Below are 22665 nucleotides of genomic sequence, written 5' to 3' on the forward strand. Positions count from 1 at the left end.
TGGGGGGGTGCGCTAGATCTTCTGAAGATATTCGTAATTATTAGACCTCTGGTTTAGACTAGTTTAGTTGAACATTTTATTTGAAATGAATTATAATGATTAGTTAGCATAATTTGATTTATGGATAATGGATTATGAGAATTATTTATTTAGATCTTGATTTAAATTGATTAAGAGTTGAAGAATTACTATTATTGCTTTGAGATTATATGATTTGTAGCCTTACATGTTTGTATGGTCCGCCATTTAGGTATGCAGCGTTTGTTGCCTCTTGGTTCGGGGCATGATAGATTAAGTGGTATCAGAGCTCAGCTTTAAGATCATTAGGGATTGTGATAGGTCACGACCGAAATAGTCATATCAAAGCTTAGCTTTTAGGATCCTTAGGGTTAATCGAAAAGTTTGAGAATTGGGTAGAAATTAGGTAATGAAACAAATATCTCTGTTTGCTTTTGTTATTGATAAATTTGTGTTATTTTATCTAAATCATATTTGTGATGCTTATTTTATTTTCAATAAAATCATAATGCCAGCTGACTGTGCTTGTAGCCAAGGTGTGGATAAGATGGTTGGAAGTCCTCACGGTGGAGCAATTTGTATTTCAGATTATAATTAATTGAAATGTTGACAAAAATTAAGTGCAGAGATATTGGCTATGAAATATTATTGTGCATTGTAATTATTTGCTTATTTGTTATTTAAGTGAATTTGGAAGCTTAATTTGATATGGGGTATTGTGATATTACTTCTAGCTTGAAGTTAATTATTTTGGTGGCAAGTTAGGGTTTATTCATAAAAAGTTGTTTCAGGTTTGGGCTAGGAAAGATTTTATTATATTCATTGAAATATTCTTCGAGGTTGAAACTTGTATGTGGATCATGCATGAAACTGTTATGTGGAAGGAAAATGTATTTGGGGATGAGATTCAAGAGCTTTTCCTTAGTTTTTCCTGGAATTTAAAATTTTAGATATTTTCAGTTTACATTACAGATTGGTATTTTGATTGAAAGTCAACTAGTAAATTCTAAGAATGTTGGTGGTTTAAATCAGAGTGTGCAACATAAGTATGGTGGTTTGAATTATTTTGGGCTGGTTAGAAATAGTATCTCTTTGATTTGGAAAAGTTTTGATGGTTTTCCTTGTTATGGAGAATTTTGTTGTCAAAAAAAAGGATAGTGTTTCTGATTCTTGACTGAATTGGTTGTCATTATTCATTTTCATTAGTAGTTTCTCCTATCTGTTGTGTAAAGAAAATTTCTAGCATCTCGAGTCTAGGATTAGTGGAATGTTAATCTTGGATTTGAAATGTTTCAGCATGGATCTTTTTTCTCTTAGATTTGTAGCTGATGCTTTCAAAAGAATTCGAGATTAGTTATCAATCTTGCAGAATATTTTATGCTCAAATATTCTACTATGGATAAAATGCAGTAGCCTATGGTCTTGTGATAGATCAATTAAATTAACATCAGTTGATATTTTGACAAGAATCTTGGTACTCTTAACTTGAATTAAACTATTGAACTTTTTCGTTGCAATAAGACTTAATGATGAAATCACTTTGATAAGTAAGATGCTCGAGTATAGGACTATGTAATTATAAAATTTGAAAGCCTAGGTATGTTAAATTTCGAGGATGAAATTTTTTTAAGGAGGGGGAGAATGTGAGAATCGGATTAATTAGGCCCATCCCAGATTGAAGTCGGCAGTGCCCTCTGACTTCAATCGGAAAAATTCAAAAAAAAAAAATTGGGATTGAAACAAAGGAGGATGCGTTCCTCCTTTGCCCGATCCTTGGCTTGTTGGGATAAGGCCACCCTAGCCATGGCCGCTGAGGATTCGTCGGACCAGTGTGAACGACCAGTGGCCGTTGGTGGCCGCTGCAACCGGCGAATGACCGACCCGATTCGAGCTTATCGTCTCTTCCAAAAATCCTCTATAAATACCCCGAGTCCCATTTGTTCTATTCACCAGAAGCTCTTCTTCCTTTTCCTCCTCCGATAGCCACCGCACCACATCAATCGAGCGCTGCCACCGAACTCCCTTCCTCCTCTCTCTAGTGCCCCGACTACCGTATTTTCCCTGCTTTTCCTTTTTTCGAGCGGCGCCACCACATATCCCACCAGACCTAACTGTCTTCGGCTGAGATCCACCATCTCTGTTGTGCACAGTGAGCTTCCCTTCCCTCCTCTATTCTTCCTTATGTTGAGCCATTTCCCTTGTTTTTGCGCCAAACCGGGACTTCTCAGTCTTGCCACCTCCACCGGCCGCTACTGCAGCCGCTGCTGGCTCCCTCGTGACCCATTGTCGGACTTTCTCTCCTCTTCCCTCTCTCCTTTTCTCTCCTCTTCTCTCTTTTCCTTCCCGTTTCCTTCTTCCTTTTCTTATTTCTTCTTTTCCTCTCATCTTATTCTTATTTATTTATTTCAAAATAAATTATTAAATAAATGATTTACTTTTCTAGCTATTATTTCCTCTTTGGCCTGTGGATTAGATGCGAGGATGACTCGTGCCATTGACAACCAAGACCAGACTCCTGATTGAACCGAGACTGAGATTCTTTCTCTTCTCTCTCCTCTCTTTCTCTCTTTAACCAATCCCAGGGATCTTAGTTCAAAGCCATGACTCCCTTTTGCTCGGATCTAAGTTGACCCAGGGTAGAGGCCCTGCACCGCTTTGATATCCAGGCGGCATACCGATCCAGTACCCCAGCCATGTTAGGTACCCCTAGAATTTAAAGCAACGATTGCTAAATTGACTCGAACCAGATGGTTCGAAGTTCGAACTGTATCGAGCCGAATTGACACCAAGTTGGATGGTTCTGCAACTCGGGTCGGTTAGGTTATAAAACCCCTCCCCCCTCTTGGTTCGAAACATCGAACATCCAAGAGCTTTCAAGGGTTCTCTCGCTTGCACTCTCTCCACCGGATGTTCATTTGCTCGGAAAGCCTCTTCCTGTTCTCTCTCTCTCAATCCCTCTCTCTATCTCTCTTTGGTAGATGCTTGTGCTTTCTCCCCTCCCTCTTTAATGCAGCGATGCCATTTGTTGGCCTCAAGGTAAGCCTCTCTCCCCCCACTCTCTCTGTCGAACGCTCACTCATTTGCTCTCCCCCCTCTCTTTGACATTGCGACACGCCACCCACTATTGAGGTAAGCCTCCCCCTCTCTCTCCCTCTTTCTCCCACTCTCTTCCTCCCTCTCCCTCCCTATAGTTTGGTAGGCTTGGCTCAATACAATACGTACTGATCTGGTCCCTGGCTAGTATGAGCCCTAGTACTGATTCGGCAAACCTTGCTTTAAAGAGCTATATAGTTTAGAGATTTTACAAAACACAAGGGCTGGAGAATGATTATAAGATTCAAATATAATAAAACTTCAATCTAGGACAAATGGGGAAGTTGCTTATATTGAATCTAGAAAATCCTTATCCAAAATTCCTTTCTTGTTTGTCTTCCTTGTCTTCTCTTGCTACTTCTCCCCTTAGACTCATGAACCTTTTGCCATTTCCCCCATGCTTCCTTTTGTTGCTTCTATTTATAGTTAAGGGAGGGTGGGTCATACATGTGGGGCCTACTAAGTTGGTTGAATGGGTTGGCCCCTTAAGTTGTTAAGTAGGTTGGCTATTAGTCTTTGTTGATTCAATTCTCAAGGCAACATGCTTTCTGTTATAAAGACAAATAGACAAACTTATTTACATAAATGTCCTCTTATTTCTTTATATTTTTATTTTCCATTTTTTTAAGATATTACATGTAAATCAGGAAGTACCTCCAATTTGAATTCAAGAGAAATACTAAAAATTCAACTTCCTTAAGAATAATAAGCTTATTTTAACAAGTTTAGTTCAAATTTCAAATTATGGATCTTGTGTCAAAATTTCAACTTTTAATATCAACGAATTTCTCAAATAGTAAAATCTCATAATTTTATAATATCAAAATGTTACTAAAATCCAAAAATCTGGTTAGAAAAATCCTAAAAATTAATCAACATAGCTTGCCACATAAAATGATGCATAACAACACCTAGCTGCTTCCATAGGCTGGGCCATTTTTCAAATTTTGCAAACATACACTTCTATTTTTTTCTTTTTCTTTTTTTTTGTGCATCGATTGGGCACTATATAAAGAATATAAGTGTCAGTTGAAAACAAGTAGTTTTAAGTAACTATTTTATGAATATGATCTATAGAAATGTTCAAACAAGGTTTGCCATCTCAGTACTGGACCCTATACCGGTACTATCTTATTATAGTGTCACTATGTGGTATGGTACGAGATGGTGAGATGAATCGAATGTTGGTATGGTTTGAGACTATGTATTGGTTTGGTACCGATATGGTACGCCCCGGTATGGTATGGTTTCGACCTGTATGGCAAACCTTGGTTCAAACAAAGATTCAACAAAACCATATTAAACAAAATATTGAGGCTAAAATATTCTGATCAAAGATTTTAGGTAATATAAAAAAAATCGAACACTTAAGACGAAGGTGTTATTGATTCATACAAATCACATTCTCTTATAAGAAAATCCATATTTTATTCCTTTTACTTCAAGGCTATATAAATCCTCCCTAGTCCTTACTAATGTAGATGAGGGTATATAGAATCTTCACAAGTAAACCAGATGAGACCACAAAAATCCTTGAGGTCCACATATGCAACTTGGCCAAGGATTCACACAATCCTGATCAAGCATTTGAATTACACCACATACACCACTTAACTAGGGGTCGTATGAAATCCTCATTGATAATTCACGTAAGACCACATATACCATTTTGGTAGAGGCCCACACAAGGTATGTTGTCTCAATACCTGGCTCCGTACTGGTGCCACCCTATTACTGTGTCGGTATGCCTAGTGCGGGGCTGGTTCGGCCTACCGAGTGTTGGTACACTCCCCATACCATGTACTAGAATCGAATTGGTATGATACAGTATGCCCCGTACTGCCCGATTTGATATGGTATGACATACCATGGGCCCACATAATGTCTTTTGGGTATAATATTAATTATAGTTTCAAAGAAGATTTGAAAAATGTAATACAAAATATTTATTACAAAGCTCCTAATGTAAGCAATAGATCTATAAGGGATTCGCAGATAAACAAATTCTCAAGTAGATATGCACACATATATAAACATCACTAGGAAGATTCATTTGATTTTAGCATTTCTACACTAACAAAATCATAGTTGAAGTTAACCAAGTATCAATTTCTAAATAACAACAAGGTAGGATGTTCAAAATAAGTTATAAATTTTAAAATGCATAAGTATACTAAATCCAAAAACATTTATGAAAGCCTAAGTTTTTGAGAACTAACTCATTTTTTAGGTTTTCAAATTCATAGTTGATTTGGAAATATTCAAAACACAAATTTCATCAAATTTGTTGGCTAAAGTAAATATGAGTTCTAGAGTTTCAAAGGAGCTCTTAGAGTTTGCCAAGTTCAGGGTTTTAAAGGTATCTCTAGGCTTAAAAATTGAACACAAAATTCAGAAAGAATAAAACCTATTCAAATTTCAAGAGGTGTAGCTGGATTGGCATGTGGGATACACTAGAATTAGAAATTTGTGTCTAGATTGGAAAATCCTCCTAAACTTGAAAAGAACTTCAAAACTTTCAAAACAACAATTAAATTCAAATAAATAAGGAAAAATCATAGCTTAAACCTAATAGGACTCTTAAGCTCCTTGCCCACGTTCTTCTTTTCCTTCTTCCTCTTCTTCCCGTTCTTTTTCTTTCCTTTTCCCCATGGTTGATCATCCTTGCTCCTTTTTATAAGCAAAGTAGGATGGCCAAGCAGGTAAGGCCCGCTAGGTGAATTCGCCTACTTAGGCTGGTTGCCTAAGTAGGATGATTCCTTAGGTAAAGTAAGTAGGTCAGTTGGGGTAAGTGGTCAAATAGTTTCATGGCTCAATATGTAGCCTAGCAACAGGGGCCTCAGAGAAAATGCTTATTTATATGAATATCATTCAAGTAAATATCATTCCATGTCAACAAAAATACTTGAAAGAAAATAGGAATAAAAAGTTGATTTTTCAGTTTTCAAGTTCCAATTTTTGGCATCAGGTGAAAATTTCAACTTTAAAATGCTATCTTTTAAATCTTAAAAAATCTTACAGATTTTTTTATATCCAGATATTGCTAAATCCTACAAGTTTGGTTGCTTATAAATTAGTTTCCGAGGCATACCATCTATTTCACTTCTATTCAATGCTTATTGATTGATAGAAGCAAGAGTTTAAATCCTCGTCATGGTTTCCATACCGGCCCGACTCGGGCAGTATAGAGCTTACCGTACCGTACTGGTTCGGTACCAATACTCAGTATGGGTGGCTTACTGACACTTGGTATGTTGAAAAAATCTCATACCGTATTGTACCGGCAGTGCTAATATGGCACCAGTATGGTATCCGGTATCGAGACGGCGACCTTGATCCTCGTTACTGGGGCTGATCCCTATTCGAAGTTGGGTCAATACAATACTAGGATGCAAAGGAAGGAGTAGAATAATCATTAACAATAAGAAATTAAGAATGAAGAGAAAAATGTAAAATAAATTAAAAATTGGCATAGCGGAATGACATGCTGTTCAAAGTGTTGGCAGGGCCGGCCCGAGCCCTAGGCGACTGAGGCGGTCGCCTAAGGCCTCGGGCCAATGGAAGGCCTCCGGGAGCAGAAGTTGGCTACGAGTCTTCCCCCTTGATGGAAGGGAGGTGGAGGGTTTCCTGGCCTGCAGAGGGGCAACTGGGGAAGTTGGGGACGATAGTTTTGTTTTGGGTGGAGAGAGAGAGAGAGGAGGGATTTGGTTGGCTTGATACACGCCTGAAGCCACTCTTATCTTTCATCCCTTCTCTTTTTTGGTTTTGGTCTTGGTTTTCCTTCCCTCACAAGTCATTACTCCTGATCCAGCTGGGCCATCAGGAAGAAAGATAGGGGGATTGGAGATGGACTTCTTGGAGGGTGGAGATTCTTTTAATTTTCTCCTCTCGGTTTCTTCTCCCCTCTTGGGTGGTAGAGAGAGAAAAGGAGGGAGGGGGTTGAATGGCTGCTGTGCCGTGATGTTGCAGTTGCAGCTTCGGTGCTCACTTGAAGGGGGAGATGGTCCTTAGCAAAAGAAAAGGAGGGTAGAGAAAGAGAAGGAGGGAGGGGGGGGTTGAATGGCTGCTGTGCCGTGATGTTGCAGTGGCTGCTTGGGTACTCACTTGAAGGGGAGATGGTGGGATGGGACTTTTACTAATTAGATAGAGTGAATTTTTCACAATGGTCCTACTTTCTCTTACAGAGAGGTTCCTTTCTGGACAAATTCTTTGACCGTGAAGCGCCATGGGATGACCTTTTCCTATTCTGCTCTTGCTTCACAGGATAAACAGTATTGCCAAGAACAGTTTTATGGGCCTTTTTTTTAAGTATTTTTTTTTAATATTTTCATTCAAAAATTATATTAAACTGAAGAGACTTTTTGTCTACCTTTATTAGATTCATGCATCTTTGTTGAAATAGTGTACTTGACAGCAATCTATTTCCATAACATTTTTTTAGGTATTTTATATTTATTAAAAAAAATTATTATTTAAAAAAAAGAGGCCTCATTTACTGAATTCGCCTTAGGCCCCCAGATGTATTGGGCCGCCCCTGAGTGTTGGGTTGCAACGGTCTTGGTCTGAAGAGATCCTACGTCTTGGATAATCCTAGGATCTGGTCTCTCTCCAGTCTGGTATGTACCACTAGGGCTGAAATCAAGATTCGCGGTACCGAGCGTACCGACATAGCGGTCGGCTCCGGTAACGGTACGGTACCGGTGCCGAACCGATACCGAACCGATAGGGCACATTCGGCCTGGTTTCGACTCCATCGTCGTTTTTTTTTTTTGGAGTTTTTTCACTTTTGGATATTTTTTGATGTTTTTATGTTTAGGTTTAAGGTTAAAACTAGATGATGCAACTTATTACTTCCAAATGATTCAAATAATGAGATGAAGAACATAAAATATCTTCAAATTAAGATACAATCAATTACATATATTTAAAGCACTCTCGGATATCTAAAATCGGGTCGAGTGGCGATGCTTCTCGTCAATATCCGGATCATCAGCATAATATGGAGGCAGATCAACCCATCCCTCTAACCAAGCGGCATTGTAGTCTTGTATGCTCAATCCTCAAGGAATGCGCATCGGATCATAAGAACTCTCAGATCTCTCGCTGAAGCTCTGGCTCTGAGAGCTGTCTTGATAAGGAGCCCATCCGAATATGCCGGCACCAAAATCCGACCCGTAAGACCCTCCGGGCTACGCAGGGTAGTAGCCACCGGAAGATGACTCCGATGCACCATATCCATAAGCTGGCTGAGGCCGCGGATAATAGGAAGACCCGAAACTTGATACATCAATGGATCCGACTCCACATGGGAGGTCATCTGCAGTTGCATCCTGGCCTCCTGAATGACCTCGAGGAGCTCTTCTTCGATATGCAATGGTATCCGACCGGCCTATATCAGACAGCCTACCTTAGTCCGTATCTTATGTAGCATGCGTAAACTGAGACTCACCGGTGTATCGAAAACCTCCCTCCGGCTGTGTCTCATAAGTAGTACCATACTGTCCTCCACTTTCTCCATGGCTAGTAGATCCATCACCACCAGAACCTTCATCGCTGCTGGTCCAAATCTCCTCCTCGACATTCTCCATTGGGGACCTTTCCTTTCCTTTCCTCGTTTGCTGGGATTGACGCCCTCCTGATCGAGTCGACTGGGTATTAGAGCGTCCTCGTCCTCGCATGAGAGGATCATCTTTCTGAACGGGAGCGTCGTACCAGTCATGCGGTGACTGGCTCCCCTCTAGCCATGTCCTATCAGCTGTAGGAGTGCGTGGAATGTTGCGCTCAGCCCATTGCTGTGGATCGACCATAGCCTCGGTAGCTATGATGCTGGCTGGTCGTCGAGGCGATCCTGGCTCATCAAGCTCGGGCTTCTGCTGCTGGGCCGCAAGCTAGTCGAGCATAGGATTATCATCATCATCTGTAAAAGTCCTATAGATGGGATCTGCATACTTGAGCTCCACTTCCTCCTGAATGTATTTTAGCCTCAACCGCAGATTGTAGTGCACATAAACTAGGTCGTTGAGGCGCTTTTGTGTCAAATGGTTCCTCTGTTTGCTATGGATGAGGCCGAAGGTGGACCAGTTGCGCTCACAGCCACTCGAGGAGACTGTTTGAGAGAGGATCTGGATAGCTATCCGCTTAAGATTTTTTGCAGATCCGCCAAAATGAATCCACCATTTAGCTGCAAAAATATTGAAGATAATTACATTTTACATATATGATGGCCTCATAGTTGAAAATAATTCAGATGCAAAAATGTCTTACAGATTTGTATTGTACCTGGATTCATAGTTGTCTTGCTCATGACAGCTGGTCGCTGTCCAAAGCTGTGGCTGCCCTCTCTAAATAATTTGGTCTGGGAAAAGAAGCTTGTTGTAGTATATCAATAATATAAGATCCGATATATTTACATATGTTACAAAATCATAGTTACCTCTTCTATACAAGACGCAGCGACTTCTGGATCAGGCTCCATCTTATAAATAACATTACGCAGAGCATGAAGAAGTTCATCATCCATACTAATTCCACTCTCGTACTGAAATCGGAGATTCAGATAGTGTACTGCACATAGATGACACCATCTTAGTATAATTATACAAATATATCAATCAGTATAATTATCAATATTATCGCTTACCTGCTAGATGCAATTTCCTACCCATTTGGGATCCCCATCGCCGCTCAATGATGTCGATGTACTCCTGGGCATGGGCTACATCTGCCTCCATGATCTGAGCCTTTGCCTTCTCCATCATGTGATACAAAAAGCCCATCTGGGGGTACCTCTCGCTATCCACGGCCCACAGCACTTTATATAATGGTTTGATAGTCTTGACTCTCGCATTGGCCTGCTGCCAGAATGACTGTCTGCTTACCAAGTTTTCCATCCTGCTTCCTTCAGTGCCGGCCTGGGCATATCTACTTTCCTGCCACTCGGGACTGACAAACATCTGACGTAGGGCTCCTTTCTTCTCAATAAGGCTATCAAGTGCAATGTAATTCGTAGCAAACCGTGTGACTCCTGGTCTAAGAATTTCTCTTCCTGTATACTTTCTCATTAATGAAAGAACCCAAGTATGGCTATAAATATACCTGGTGATGCGTTGGGCTATCTCCACCGTATGTTGCACCCTACGGATCTTTTCAATGTCCATCAGGATGAGGCCGATGCAATGTGCAGCACATGGGGTCCAGAAAATTTGTGGTCGCCGCTCCATCAAGACCTGCCCGGCCAACTTATATTGCGGCCCGTTATCAGTGACGACCTGTACGATATTCTCCTCTCCAATATGATCAATCACCTTCTCCATAAGTTTGAGGATGTATGTGGCGTTGTGCACCTTATCCAAAGCATCAACTGACTTGTGGAAGAAGATTTTCGTATCACAGTATGTCAGAAAGTTGATGATGGCCCGCTTTGTCGGACCGGTCCAACCATCACACATCAGAGTGAGCCCATATGTGGGCCACTTGCTCTTATATGAGCCAATCCAATTCTGTAGCTCCTCCTTATTGTTGTCAAGAAGCTTACCGTAAATGTCCTTCGAGCCTGGAGGATCGACACCGGGACCGGCAGACTGTATAGCAGAAATGGCTGACTTGTAGTATGTATTGTTTGCAGTATTCGATGGAATGTGGCTGAAGTGGGACCAGGATCCAATAGCTCGCCACATATCCTTCTTCTTCTCCTTCTTCCACATTGTGTCTACCCTTTGCTGCTTCAAATCTCTCCTGGGGAAGGCATGCGGATCTACATCATGGATTGACGCACCTGGTGGAATCCCTCCGGAAGACTTCTTTCGGCCACCAAAACCATCCAGGATAGATGCAATCCGGCTACGTCCTCTATCCTCACCCTTCCTGGCTGAGGTTGTCCTTTGAAACTCTGGATCTTGTCTGCTTCAACCAGAACCGGCGCCCGACTCGAAAAACAAGGGCCCAAATCGAGCCCGATGCCTCGCCACCTCCTCCTGCTGCCACCGATCATCCAGACTCACCCGCATGGCAGCCTGGATCTGTGCCTCCTCCACATCTGGACCCTCGACCTCCTGTGACTCCATCAAGTGATAGGACGGTGCTTCTGCAGTTTGGCGTTCCATCTCTGCTTTCTGCTTGGCAGCCCTCTCCTTGGTTGCTTTGATCTCAGCGAGGTTTTTCCTCATCAGCTGACGGACGTTCGGTGGGCACTCCGAGCACGTAGATATCTCACGAGAATTACCGGCTAAGTGCTGCTTTAATCTGGTTACCCCTCCTCCCTTGAAGCACTTGTGGCAATAATTGCACTGAAACTGGTATCGTTCACTGAGCATCTTTTCATGCTTCCAGCCAATATTACGCTTTTGGGGTTGCCCTCTCTTTGATGGCTCCATTCCTACGACCACATTAATTTTTTTCGATTTCTAATTTTTTGTAATTAAAAATTAATTTTTAAATTTTTAATTAAATTATAAATTATATAAATTCTGTAAAAACAAAAGTTAATGTTCTCATTAACATGGTCCATATATCGACAACATATAAAAAATTCAAGACGAAATGGAATCATGGAATCATTTCCTATTTTTTGGTAATTTTTGACTTATTTTTTTAAGCAATTTAAATGAAATATTAAAAAAACAATGTAGGGGAAAGAAATTTTACCTTATTTAGTTTTTGCTGGATTTTTTTTGAAGAAAAACGACGCTCTCTAATCCTTCTAAATTTTTTTCACGCCTTTGTCTTTTTCTCTCTTCTTTTCCTCCTTTCTCTCTGCCTTTCCTTCACCTTAATTCTGGATTTGGCTTTAGCATTTGTTCGGCTTTTATAGCCAACCGTTGAGGCACTGTAGCACTGCTGTTTGCCACATTTTGCCACAGCGCGGCATTTTCGAAGTGCCGCACCGGCACTTTGAAATGCCGCACAAAGTGTCGCACTGGCACTTTTGAAAGTGCCTCTGGCCAGCGCTGTGGCACTTTGAAGTGCCACAGTGCTGGCACTCAATTTTAGAGGGGTACCGGTGCGAACCGGCTCGATTCGCACCGGTTCGAGCTCATACCGATGCGAGCTCATACCGGTGCGAACCGCTCGGTTCTCACCGGTCCGAACATGTACCGGTGCGGACCGAGCCGGTCCGCACCGGTACGAGGCATAAACCGGCCGGTTGGGTCGGAACCGTTTTCTACCCTTGTACCGGACCCGTGCCAGTCGGCACCAGTCCGGTACGGGCTGAACCGACCGGTACAGATCAGTTCAGCAGACCATGGCTGAAATAGACTGGGTCCTTTGTCCTTAGAAGGTCTATATTTCAATCTTATACACATCTATACATATTTGTCTAAGTATATTATGGCTATTACAAACAAAGTGTTCTTTATATATTGAAGTTTTACATATTAGATGTATCTTTGAAACTTTCTTTTGCCAAGATGTTTGCTTGAATATTTGTTTTTATGTTTATCTGATCAGTAAATTTTAGTTATCTTTGCTCTTTAGTATGCTCTACCTAAGGTACCAAATTACTATCTTTGCATCTTCAATAATGTTTTTTGTTTTCACTCCACCCTTACATGTTTCCCCTTTTTCCTATGATATTAGGTTCTTCTAAGAAATGTTCCACCAGATCCTGATGAATCTGTTAGCGAGCATGTTGAGCATTTCTTTTCTGTGAATCATCAGGATCATTATCTAACACATCAGGTTTGGATCTGTAAGATTTGAATGCTGCCACTGGGTCTATTATTATATATTGCAATTAATAAAGATGCTTTCTATTTTATTAAGAAATCTAGTCTACATATTACATCAAATGAAGCTAATTTTCTATCATTTTTTCCATGGTTGGAGATATGTATATATGTTTATCTCATTATCAGTCAACTTGTATGAAATGGTTCAATAATGCATTATGTTTCTCTATAAAAATATCGATATTAATACTTAAACAATAGGAAATTTAGTACTTGTGTCTCCATGCCATTTATTTCAATTTTTTCAAGAATTTTCTTTCTAGTTTTTGAAATTCAAAAGTATGAATCTGGAATATACTTGTATGTGAGGAAACTTTATTTGACTCTCATATTTATTGGTAATTTGAAGGTGAATTTTATAAATTATGAATAAAACCTACATTTTTGTGTTTTTGGATGTTAGAAAATGAAGTTTACAAGCAAATAAGATGAATATGATAGAAATGAGAATGTTGAGATTATTTATGGTAAAAAGTTAAGATGGTGAGTGTGAGGAAAAATTATTAGTAGAGAAGTGCAGAGTTGCATAAAATTGAAGATAAAGTGAGGAGGAATCAATCGTTTTGGTTAGGGCATGCGTGTTTAAGAATTAAGGAGGATCTAGATGGAAAGGTGCTCAAAATAGGTCTAAGCTCACATTAATGGAAGCCATGAGAAAGCACTTGGAAAAGCTTCAACAACACTGGAGGTATCCCCTAACAATATTTTTGGTAAAAAAGTACCCACTGAGCCCAGCCCACGAAAAGTAGCGGAGAGTTCTATTGTGAATTCTATTGATTTTGTTGTAAAAGTTCTCTTATTTGTTATTTCTTTCTTCTAAACAAAAACATAGATGATTTTGTGAATTTTGTCCATGCATGTTAATTATGCAAATATCAAGAACAAATATTGATATTTGTAATCAAACTAAAAGCAAAATGTTGACCAATAAAATTTAAATTTCCCAAGTTTCAAGGTTACACATGTAAGAGTATGAAAGTATAATGGATCTATGCTGGATGATAAGTATTTAATAATTTGAATAGCACATTTAATAAGATCAGGGCAAATGGGATTCTGCAACTCTAGAGGACTTAGGCATCTTATGTTGGTTAGTGGCATTGGAGTTGAATATCTAGGTGGACATATATATTCATAGCCTCAAGGTGAAAGAAATAAATACTATATGGAGGATGCAGAATGTTAGTAGGAAGATGCATGAAATTTTCCTCAGACCGATTGATATGAAGCAAGGTTTGGGGTGCCATGTGTACTGTCCTGTACAGTTAGTAAACCGGCAAGGGGGCTCAATATACCTCAATTTTAGCGAATTGTCTCCAAACTGCACAAATTTCACCAGATTAGGGCAGGCTGCGCCTGCACCTAGGGTTAATTGCTATGTGCACTTTAAATTTCTTTTCTTTATCAACATTTCAAGTCAAATTCAGTTTGATAAATGTATTACATAATCAAACATGTCAAATAGAAATGAGAAAGTATCAATATTCATAAAACAGGACAATTCAAGCATTTAAATCAATGAACTTTCTATATTTTTGTAAAAACTCGGCATTAAAACAATGGAAGCAAAAAAAAAAAAGAGAGTGCCCAAAATAAGCTATTCCAATTTCCAAGAGTGTATCAGCTAGCCCAAGCCATGTTGATCGGTACAATGTTGGTAACTTGGTATAATATGCATTATAATATGTACTGTATTGACCAGGGATCAGTACAACCCTATGAAGGTTGTCATAGTTGGCGATCTAGGTGCCTGGGCAACCCCAGCTCCTAGGCTCCTGGTGCTTTCTAGCTGCCACAAGCATCGGATAGGGCTGTCATTCAAGAACCTATGTTGGTCCTAGGTAGGTGCCTGGCTGCTTTTTTTGTAAAGTAGGCACCTATTTATGATATTATTTATCAATTTAAGTTCCAGATATGTTTCTTCACATATACTATAAAATTTATGTACTGCCTAATAGTTTGGTTTATATTTAATGAGGTTTCAAGTGTACTTGTTAATGTATTTTGAAGATCATTTCACTTTTAGATCATGGTCATCCATATTGCTTACTCTCAAAGATAATGATTGTTGTTATATAATATTATGCATATCTTAAGTAGTTAATGACCTACAATTTATGAATGTGATGTTTTTTCATGTGTTTCCTATGATCCAACTATATGGATCTGCGATAACTTGATTATGCAAAGCTATAATATGAACTTTATTAGTTTTTGGAGATTTTTTTTGTAACTCTAGGTGCCCACCTGGCTGCTTAGGGTTTCCACTCAAGGAGCCACCACCTAGGACTACTTGGTGTTTTGACAACCTTGGACCCTAAACTCAAAATTTGAAACCTTTCTTAAGAAAAAAGGGGACTCTTCATGTTCATGTGAACCAGATAGCATCACCATAGGTGCAAATGCATCATCATTATTAACACCACAATATATAGTGAAACAATGAGTAAGTAAATAAGCTTTTTTATGAACAATCTTAGATTACAATGAAATGTTTTAGGGTCAAGACACCATTCAAGAAAAAACATCAACTTGTTTCATTAAGAGTTATGAGGAACATCAAATGACCTCTTTAATTAGTAAATTTGCTACTCAAATGGCTGCATTTGTATGTTGCTTTTCTTCTAGGGGCCCACTTTGTGCATGTGGCTATCTTTTAGGAAAGGAAGATCTACCCACTCTGTTGGATTAGTAAGATAGGAGGAATAAGAAGCAATAAAGAATAACTCACGACTCAAAAAGAGATGGAGAAGAACCCAGGATTAAATTCAACTCAAGATGCACTTTACTTTGGACATGGATCCCTATATAGAGATATAGAAGCCCCATTCTACCCTTGAATGTATCTATATCATGGTTTCAAAATCCCCCATAATAGGATGATATGACTGGTATTGTACCATTCCAGTACGAAATTAGCACCAATACAGGTGCCAGGATGCTGAAATAGCTGTACTAATATGTACCAACCACAAGGTTCGCCATCTAGGTATCGGATCCTGTACTAGTGCCCCGCTAGCACAATGTCGGTACGGTACGATACGAATATTTTTGGCATACCGAGTGTTGGTACACCGCCCGTACCGAGTACCGGTACCGAATTGGTATGGTATGGTACACTCTGTGTCGTCCGATTCGGGCCAGTACGGCATACCATGACCAACCATACTAGTTTTTATCGATCCGTACAAGTGTGTATCAAAGGTACCTTGTCAACTATATCAATCAATATTGATAAATTTTCAATTTATTGGAAGCTATTAATTTCTGTGCTTAACATCTATATTGGTACCGTAGTGGTACCATACTGTTCCATTGAAACCTTCCTCTACATTCACTTCTAGCTAAATAGAAAGGAGATGTTTTTCAAATATAGAAATAAATTGTAGAAAAATATCTAAGATGTGTAAAGCAAAGGTAGAAATAATCTCTTCATGACAGCATCTCTATTCATTCTCGTATGCTTCTCACAAGGAATATTTTATTTTATCTTTTCATGATTTAATTCTGAAATCATGGTTATTAGCATCTCTAGTTCATTCTTATATGCCTATCACGAACAATATTTTATTTTCTCTAGTTAGATTGATTAATATCAGCTTTATTTCATCTATTCTACAAGATTTATTTCTTTTGACATGCACCAAATGAAGCATGCATTTACTAGGTCCATGGCATGTGCATCACCAAGAATGTTCGAATTATTGCTGCATTAGGATTCTCTTCAAGTCTTCAACTTAGGTGTCATTTGGCATCACTTTTATTTTCTCTATTTGCAAAAATAGAAAAATAAAACTTCCATTTCTATATTTTAAATTTTTAAAAAATATACTTATTTAATTACATAAATATGGCAATGGTGGTGGAGGTGATGGCAGTAGCAATTGAGGCAGTAGAGGCATTGGTGATGTTGGTGGTATGGACGGTGATGGTGGTAGCCAAGGTGGTGATGATAATGGTGGTGGTGGTAGCAGCAGGACCACCAGCAATATGGCAAAGGCTGCAATGATGGTGCTGGTGGTGTAGTGGAGGCGATGGCGAAAATAATGGTGGCAGGGTGTCAGCTATGTGGGGAAAATAGATGATGGTGATGGTGGTGGGGCGGCAGCAGAAACAATAGTGGTGGAGATGCTGGCAATATGGTGAAGTCGATGATGGTAGTGGAGGCGGTAATGGCGGCAGAAGTGGTGATGGTGACAGAGGTGATGATTGTGGTAATGGCGGAGGCAAAAATGGTGGTGGTGGTGGTGGTAAAAAATTATACGTTTCTTGTTATTGAAAATTTTGATAGTGAGGATTTCTTACGTTCATTTTATAGAAATAATAAAAATATTTTTTGAAAAATATAAAAAAACAACAAGGGCACCGAACATGCTTTTTGCCTTGATTTCTATAATTTTATTTTTAAAAATAGAATAAGAAATAAAAATGATGTCGAATATGCCCCTAGATTGATGTTAAAGGACTCTTGATCATTCCAGTTTGAATATATAATGCTTGTTTGGCCTTTGCATAACCAGAAAATATTAGTTGGAGACCTATAATATTATCCTTGATCACTATGGGAGCTTTGATATGCCAAGAGACGGTTATCAGTGACTATGTTAATTTCTGATTCTATGCAGACTTTTGCTACTTAACCATATGCTTGTTTAATTGTTTGTCTTATATTATTTACAGAATAATTCTGATGTTCATTCGTATGTTGTTCGATATAAATCGTATTTGTTGTCTTGTTTTGATTGGCAGGTTGTATATAATGCAAATAATCTTGCAAAATTGGTTGATCGAAGGAAAAGTTTGCAAAATTGGCTGGTCTACTATGAGAACAAGAAGACTAGAAATCCCGAAAAGAGGCCAATAACAAAGGTAATTGTACATTATGAGTTCATTTACCCATTAACTCTTTCAGTTTCAGTTTTTATGTTTTACATTTTTATCTTAAGAATATTAAATAACTTCCGTATTTGATGGAAATATTAACTTGTATGACCCCATAAATAGACAGGATTTTTAGGTCTATGGGGAAAAACTGTGGATGCTATAGACTATTACACTGCTGAGATTGAGAAGCTATCGAAAGAGGTACGAATTAATTATCCTTTAAATTATTAAATTGTGTAGTTTTGTTAACTTTCTATGCTATTTCCATTAAACTATTAAACCACTAACCTTTTTGGAGATACACAGAGAAACTACATTAAGGGCCTAAACAACCCTTTTATGGTTGGTATGCAGTATGCACCAAATGAAAAGTTTTCGAGGAACACACCAAATTAAAATGAACTAAATTAACCGATACATACTATATGCAAACTATCTTGGTTCTCTCTTTTATGATATTTCTTTTACATAGGCAGGTCAGTATTCTCAGTAAAATTGCAACTTTGTAAGAGGGATGACAGCTTGGTTGTAACATGGTCATTTTTCCATTCACAGATTTGCAGAATTTCAGATCTCATCAGTTGTATGGTTGTTGAATAAGTGCATCAAACCTGTGAAGCATTGTTATACATTCAATTGTTTACAGTTATTCTAATGTTGGTGCAGGAAGCTACAGAAAGAGAAAGATTAGTCAGTGATCCTAAAGCTATAATGCCAACAGCATTTGTCTCCTTCCGAACTCGATGGGGGGCAGCTGTTTGTGCTCAAACTCAGCAATCAAGTAATCCAACATTGTGGTTAACTGAGTGGGCTCCTGAGCCACGTGATGTTTATTGGTCCAATCTTGCAATCCCATTTGTTGAGCAGACAATGCGAAGGTTGATGATGGCTGTTGCATTTTTCCTCCTTACATTTTTCTTTATGATTCCAATTGCATTTGTGCAGTCCCTAGCAAACATTGAGGGCATTGAGAAAGTTGCGCCTTTCCTAAAACCTATAATAGAAAAGTGAGTATCTATTAGTTTGGCTTTTAAAATTTCTCAAAAATCTTGGTTCGCTTGTGATACATCCTTTCAGATAGTCAAAATTCATTGTAACCATAGTTCAACTGATATATAACAGGACCACATGAAAATTTTCAGAGTACATACTCTTACAGTCTTACTATTATACCAAGTTGATTCCATCGAAAAATACATATTATATGTATGGGAGTCTGGGAAATTTTTTTGGATAGAATATGCTTTCTGAAGTTTGAGAAGCAATTGCTAGAGTGAATATGATCTCAATGTGTCGTAGAAATAATTTTAAACTGTTAACATAGGACTCACACCTGACAAATGTCACCGCAAAAAGTTGCTCTGATATAAGACTATGTGCAAAATCTCTTAACACTAATAGCCTGGTGCCTGCTTTCTAAATTCTCTGCTTTGATCTGTAATTTTATTGGTACATATATCATATTTCATTCTATAGCACATGTTCAAGTATTCAATTACCAATTATCAAGACCAACACTCATACAAGGAGATATTGTAGCCAGTCTGCAATGCTTAGCTAACCAACTAAGGGTTAAACAGCTTGCTTTATGTACTAATAGACATCCTTTTTTAATTATTCATGATGAAACATTATGCTTTTTCATCAAGATCTCAGTTGTATATGATTTTGCAGGGAAGTTGCAAGTTCATTTATAAAGGGCTTTCTATCAGGAATTGTATTAAAGATCTTCCTGATCTTTCTCCCGACGATACTTATGACTATGTCTAAGATAGAAGGTTATGGATCAGTATCGGCATTGGAGAGGAGATCAGCCGCAAAGTACTATCTTTTTATACTGGTTAATGTGTTTCTTGCGAATGTAATTGCTGGAGCAGCATTTGAACAGCTCGACACATTCGTGAATAAGGAAACACCTAACAAGTATGTTTGTTTCTTTATTTCTTTTCTAACATTTTACATCCTAAATATCTAATTCAGTACCTAAATGAATTATTAAATTAGAATATTGGGCTCAGATGTTGACAAAATAATTTCTGGATAAGTTAGAAACTTAGAATATTTACTCAAGAATGTTTTGACCTTTTTGTCTCGTGTAATGCCAATTCTTGTTATAAGGGAAAGATAAGGAGACAATCAACAATATCCCCACTCTTTTATTGAATAATCATAATAGATATACATTTTGTATTAATATTGATTTTAGCATGCTGGAAGCTATTTTACAGATTAATAACTTTTTTATGTGCATATATATTTGATTGGACTGAAATTTAAGATGATATTATTGGGAATTGAAATAGGAGGTGTTGTGTTAGAACAGTAGGCTTAGAGTTGAAAATTGCAACTTTATGAGAAGAAACAGTTTGGTTGCAGTTAATACTAAGCCATCATCTAGATTAACTATTCAGGTTGTCATATTGCTAAGTCCAGATACACCCATATCCAAATCCAGCCAATAAAGAATTAAATCACAAATACAAAATCAGAGCCTAACCTGATAAATTTATTATGCATATAAGCTGGAACCATGCTTCATTATCTCTTAATAATCAGATTGGGATGTATGTTCAAGTGTTTTGTTTATAACTACTGCAAACCCCTGAAATTCTTCTAGACTTGGTGACAGTCTAAACAAAGAGTGAAGGTGAAAAAGGATTAATAAAACTATAAAAGGAACTATACTTGTTTTTAAGAAACATAATTTTCAGGTGATTTCTACAGTAGAAAAAATTAATGAGGATATTATGTGACAACATGATTCTATTAATGCTTTATGGTTCAAATTTTAGTTGCCAGAGTTAGGAGTAGGCGCATGAGCGGGTGGTGTTGCAGGTGTAGGGAAGCACATACTTTAGAAACACTTTTAGTAAGGAAGCTCTTAGAAAGCAAGTGTTGGTTTGAGATTCTAGTAAGGTTCTGAAGTGGATGCATCATCCGAGGTACAAGATTCCAGCTACTAAGGTCCAAATATTGGTCAATAAAGAGGAGCTTTGTAAATATGATTAATACGACCAAGGTTAGTAATCTTGCACCATACTACCCAATATAGGGTGTACCAGATCGTATCAGTAGTGTACGAAGTAAGGTCCGCCGTACCGGTACCGGTCGGCGTATCGGTGGTGGCCCGGACCGGTACGAACCGGTCCCGTACCGGTCCGAACCAGTTCTCCAACAATAAACTACCGGTACCGGATTCCATGCTGATCCGATACCGGTCCCAGGCCGGACCGGTACGGCAGACCATGGTACCAAGATTTGTGTGCTCCCTCCTAATATCATGTTAATATTGAGGTTCGTACCAACACTTGGTACAAGGCAGTGTCCGCCGAACTAGGCCGAACTACCCTCTTCGGCACATACGAAGCTGACCCGGCACGAGGCCGGGTTGGTTCGCTTGTGGGGTTCGAAACCGAACCTGAATCAGTCAGGATGGATTGCGAACTGGCCGGTTCCGCGTGGAACCGGTGGATCAGTCCAAACTGGTTTTCCATCTTTTTCTCACTTTTTATATGATTGGAGAACTGTTGAGAAGGCTTGGCCTTCGTTCAATTCTTCTTCAACCACCCTGCCCCCCCTCCAACAGCCAAAAATGTGATGATTAAAAGAGGATCCAACCCAAAATAAGGTATGCTTCTCCTTTTCTACCTCATTTCTTCCTTTTTTTAAAGCCGAAAAATACCTCAAAAATTGCAAAATGAGGAAAGATCATGCCAAAATTTTTGATTTTGGCATGATTCTATGATATGTTATAGATCTATGGATGATCTACACAATCCCACAAAAAAATTTAATTTTTGGATTATATATAATTTTTAAAATTAAAAAATATATTTTTAGATTAAAAATAAAAAAATAAAATAAAATTCAAAAAAAGACTGTAAAATTAGAAGATTATTTAGGGGCATGCAAAATACTCCCTAGTTAAATTTAGTATTCATTTATTTAATATTTGATGCTATCATGTGCATAGTGGCCTAAACCTAAATTTGAAAAAAAATTAGAGAAATAAGTAGCCTTTGATGCATGCCCACAGGTCTAGAAAAATATATATAGCATTCATGGTAAGTTCTATATAAATCTGAGCTAAAATTAATTTTTTAAAATATTTATGTTTTAAAAAATATATATAATTAAAAAAATATGAAAAATTAGTAGTGCGTATTACATATTTCATAAAACTTTTCTGAAGTAAAAAAATATTTTTCTGAATTTGTGATATTTAAACATATTTTTAAATTTAAAAATTATTAAAAATATATAAATAAATCAAAAACATAAAAATTTAGTAATATATATTAGATAAATCAGATGTATTTCTGAGTAAAAATATTTTTTTATCGTAATAAAATTTTTTATTTTTAAATAATTGATAAACTGACGTACTTAGTAAACCTGCAGGAATGAAATCATCAAGAAAAAAAATCCAGAGGATGACATTGATTGTAAATGCTTTCAGATTGACACCATTGGAAGAGCAACTGGTGCAACATAGAGTTCAAGAGAGGGGGCTAACCAGGTTGAAGTAGAACCTAGCTGGTGGTTATTCCGACGTATTTATGTGTCGGAAATGCCCATAGGTGGTTCAGTAGCTGATGAAATACATTTTGTTATTTTAAAGTGATACAAAATATAAAATAATTAGTAAGATATTGCATACTACAAAAAACAACATGAAATATTCTAAAATCAATTAGTAAGATACAAAATATAAAATGATATAATTAATTATATATGTATAAAGTACAACATACATACCGATATCTAAAATCTCATCGAGTGGTGATGCCTCTTGTAGATATTCAGATCATTAGCATAATCAGGAGGCTCATCAACCTAACCGTCTAACCAAGCAGCTCTGTAGTTCTGTATGCTCATCCCATAAGGAACGCACTCTGGGTTATAACTACTCTTGGATTTCTCGTTAAAGCTCTAGCTGTGA

The 22665-nt window shown here is 38.1% G+C and overlaps 2 protein-coding genes across 2 annotated transcripts in view; one reads left to right on the forward strand and one right to left on the reverse strand.

Moving 5' to 3' along the window:
• The window catches only part of LOC103720361 (hyperosmolality-gated Ca2+ permeable channel 1.7-like), a 92597-nt gene that overhangs the window by 60150 nt on the left and 9782 nt on the right, over positions 1 to 22665 (forward strand). Inside the window, exons 5-9 of the mRNA XM_088708347.2 lie at positions 12688 to 12789; positions 17589 to 17708; positions 17844 to 17924; positions 18390 to 18730; positions 19398 to 19646. Of these exons, the coding sequence (XP_088564473.1) occupies positions 12688 to 12789; positions 17589 to 17708; positions 17844 to 17924; positions 18390 to 18730; positions 19398 to 19646 (893 nt within the window). The remainder of the gene's footprint in view (positions 1 to 12687; positions 12790 to 17588; positions 17709 to 17843; positions 17925 to 18389; positions 18731 to 19397; positions 19647 to 22665) is intronic.
• On the reverse strand, positions 8271 to 10559 carry LOC120111851 (uncharacterized). The gene is made up of 2 exons (XM_089926574.1): positions 9752 to 10559; positions 8271 to 9292 (listed from the first exon to the last, which is right to left on the reverse strand). The coding sequence occupies exons 1-2, from the start codon at positions 10557 to 10559 to the stop codon at positions 9000 to 9002; spliced, it is 1101 nt and encodes a 366-aa protein (XP_089782700.1). The 3' UTR covers positions 8271 to 8999.

Source organism: Phoenix dactylifera, chromosome 12 (genome assembly GCF_051530095.1).
Source record: "Phoenix dactylifera cultivar Ajwa chromosome 12, Ajwa_hap1_PhDact_Kaust_v1.1, whole genome shotgun sequence".
In the NCBI taxonomy this organism is placed as follows: domain Eukaryota; kingdom Viridiplantae; phylum Streptophyta; class Magnoliopsida; order Arecales; family Arecaceae; genus Phoenix; species Phoenix dactylifera.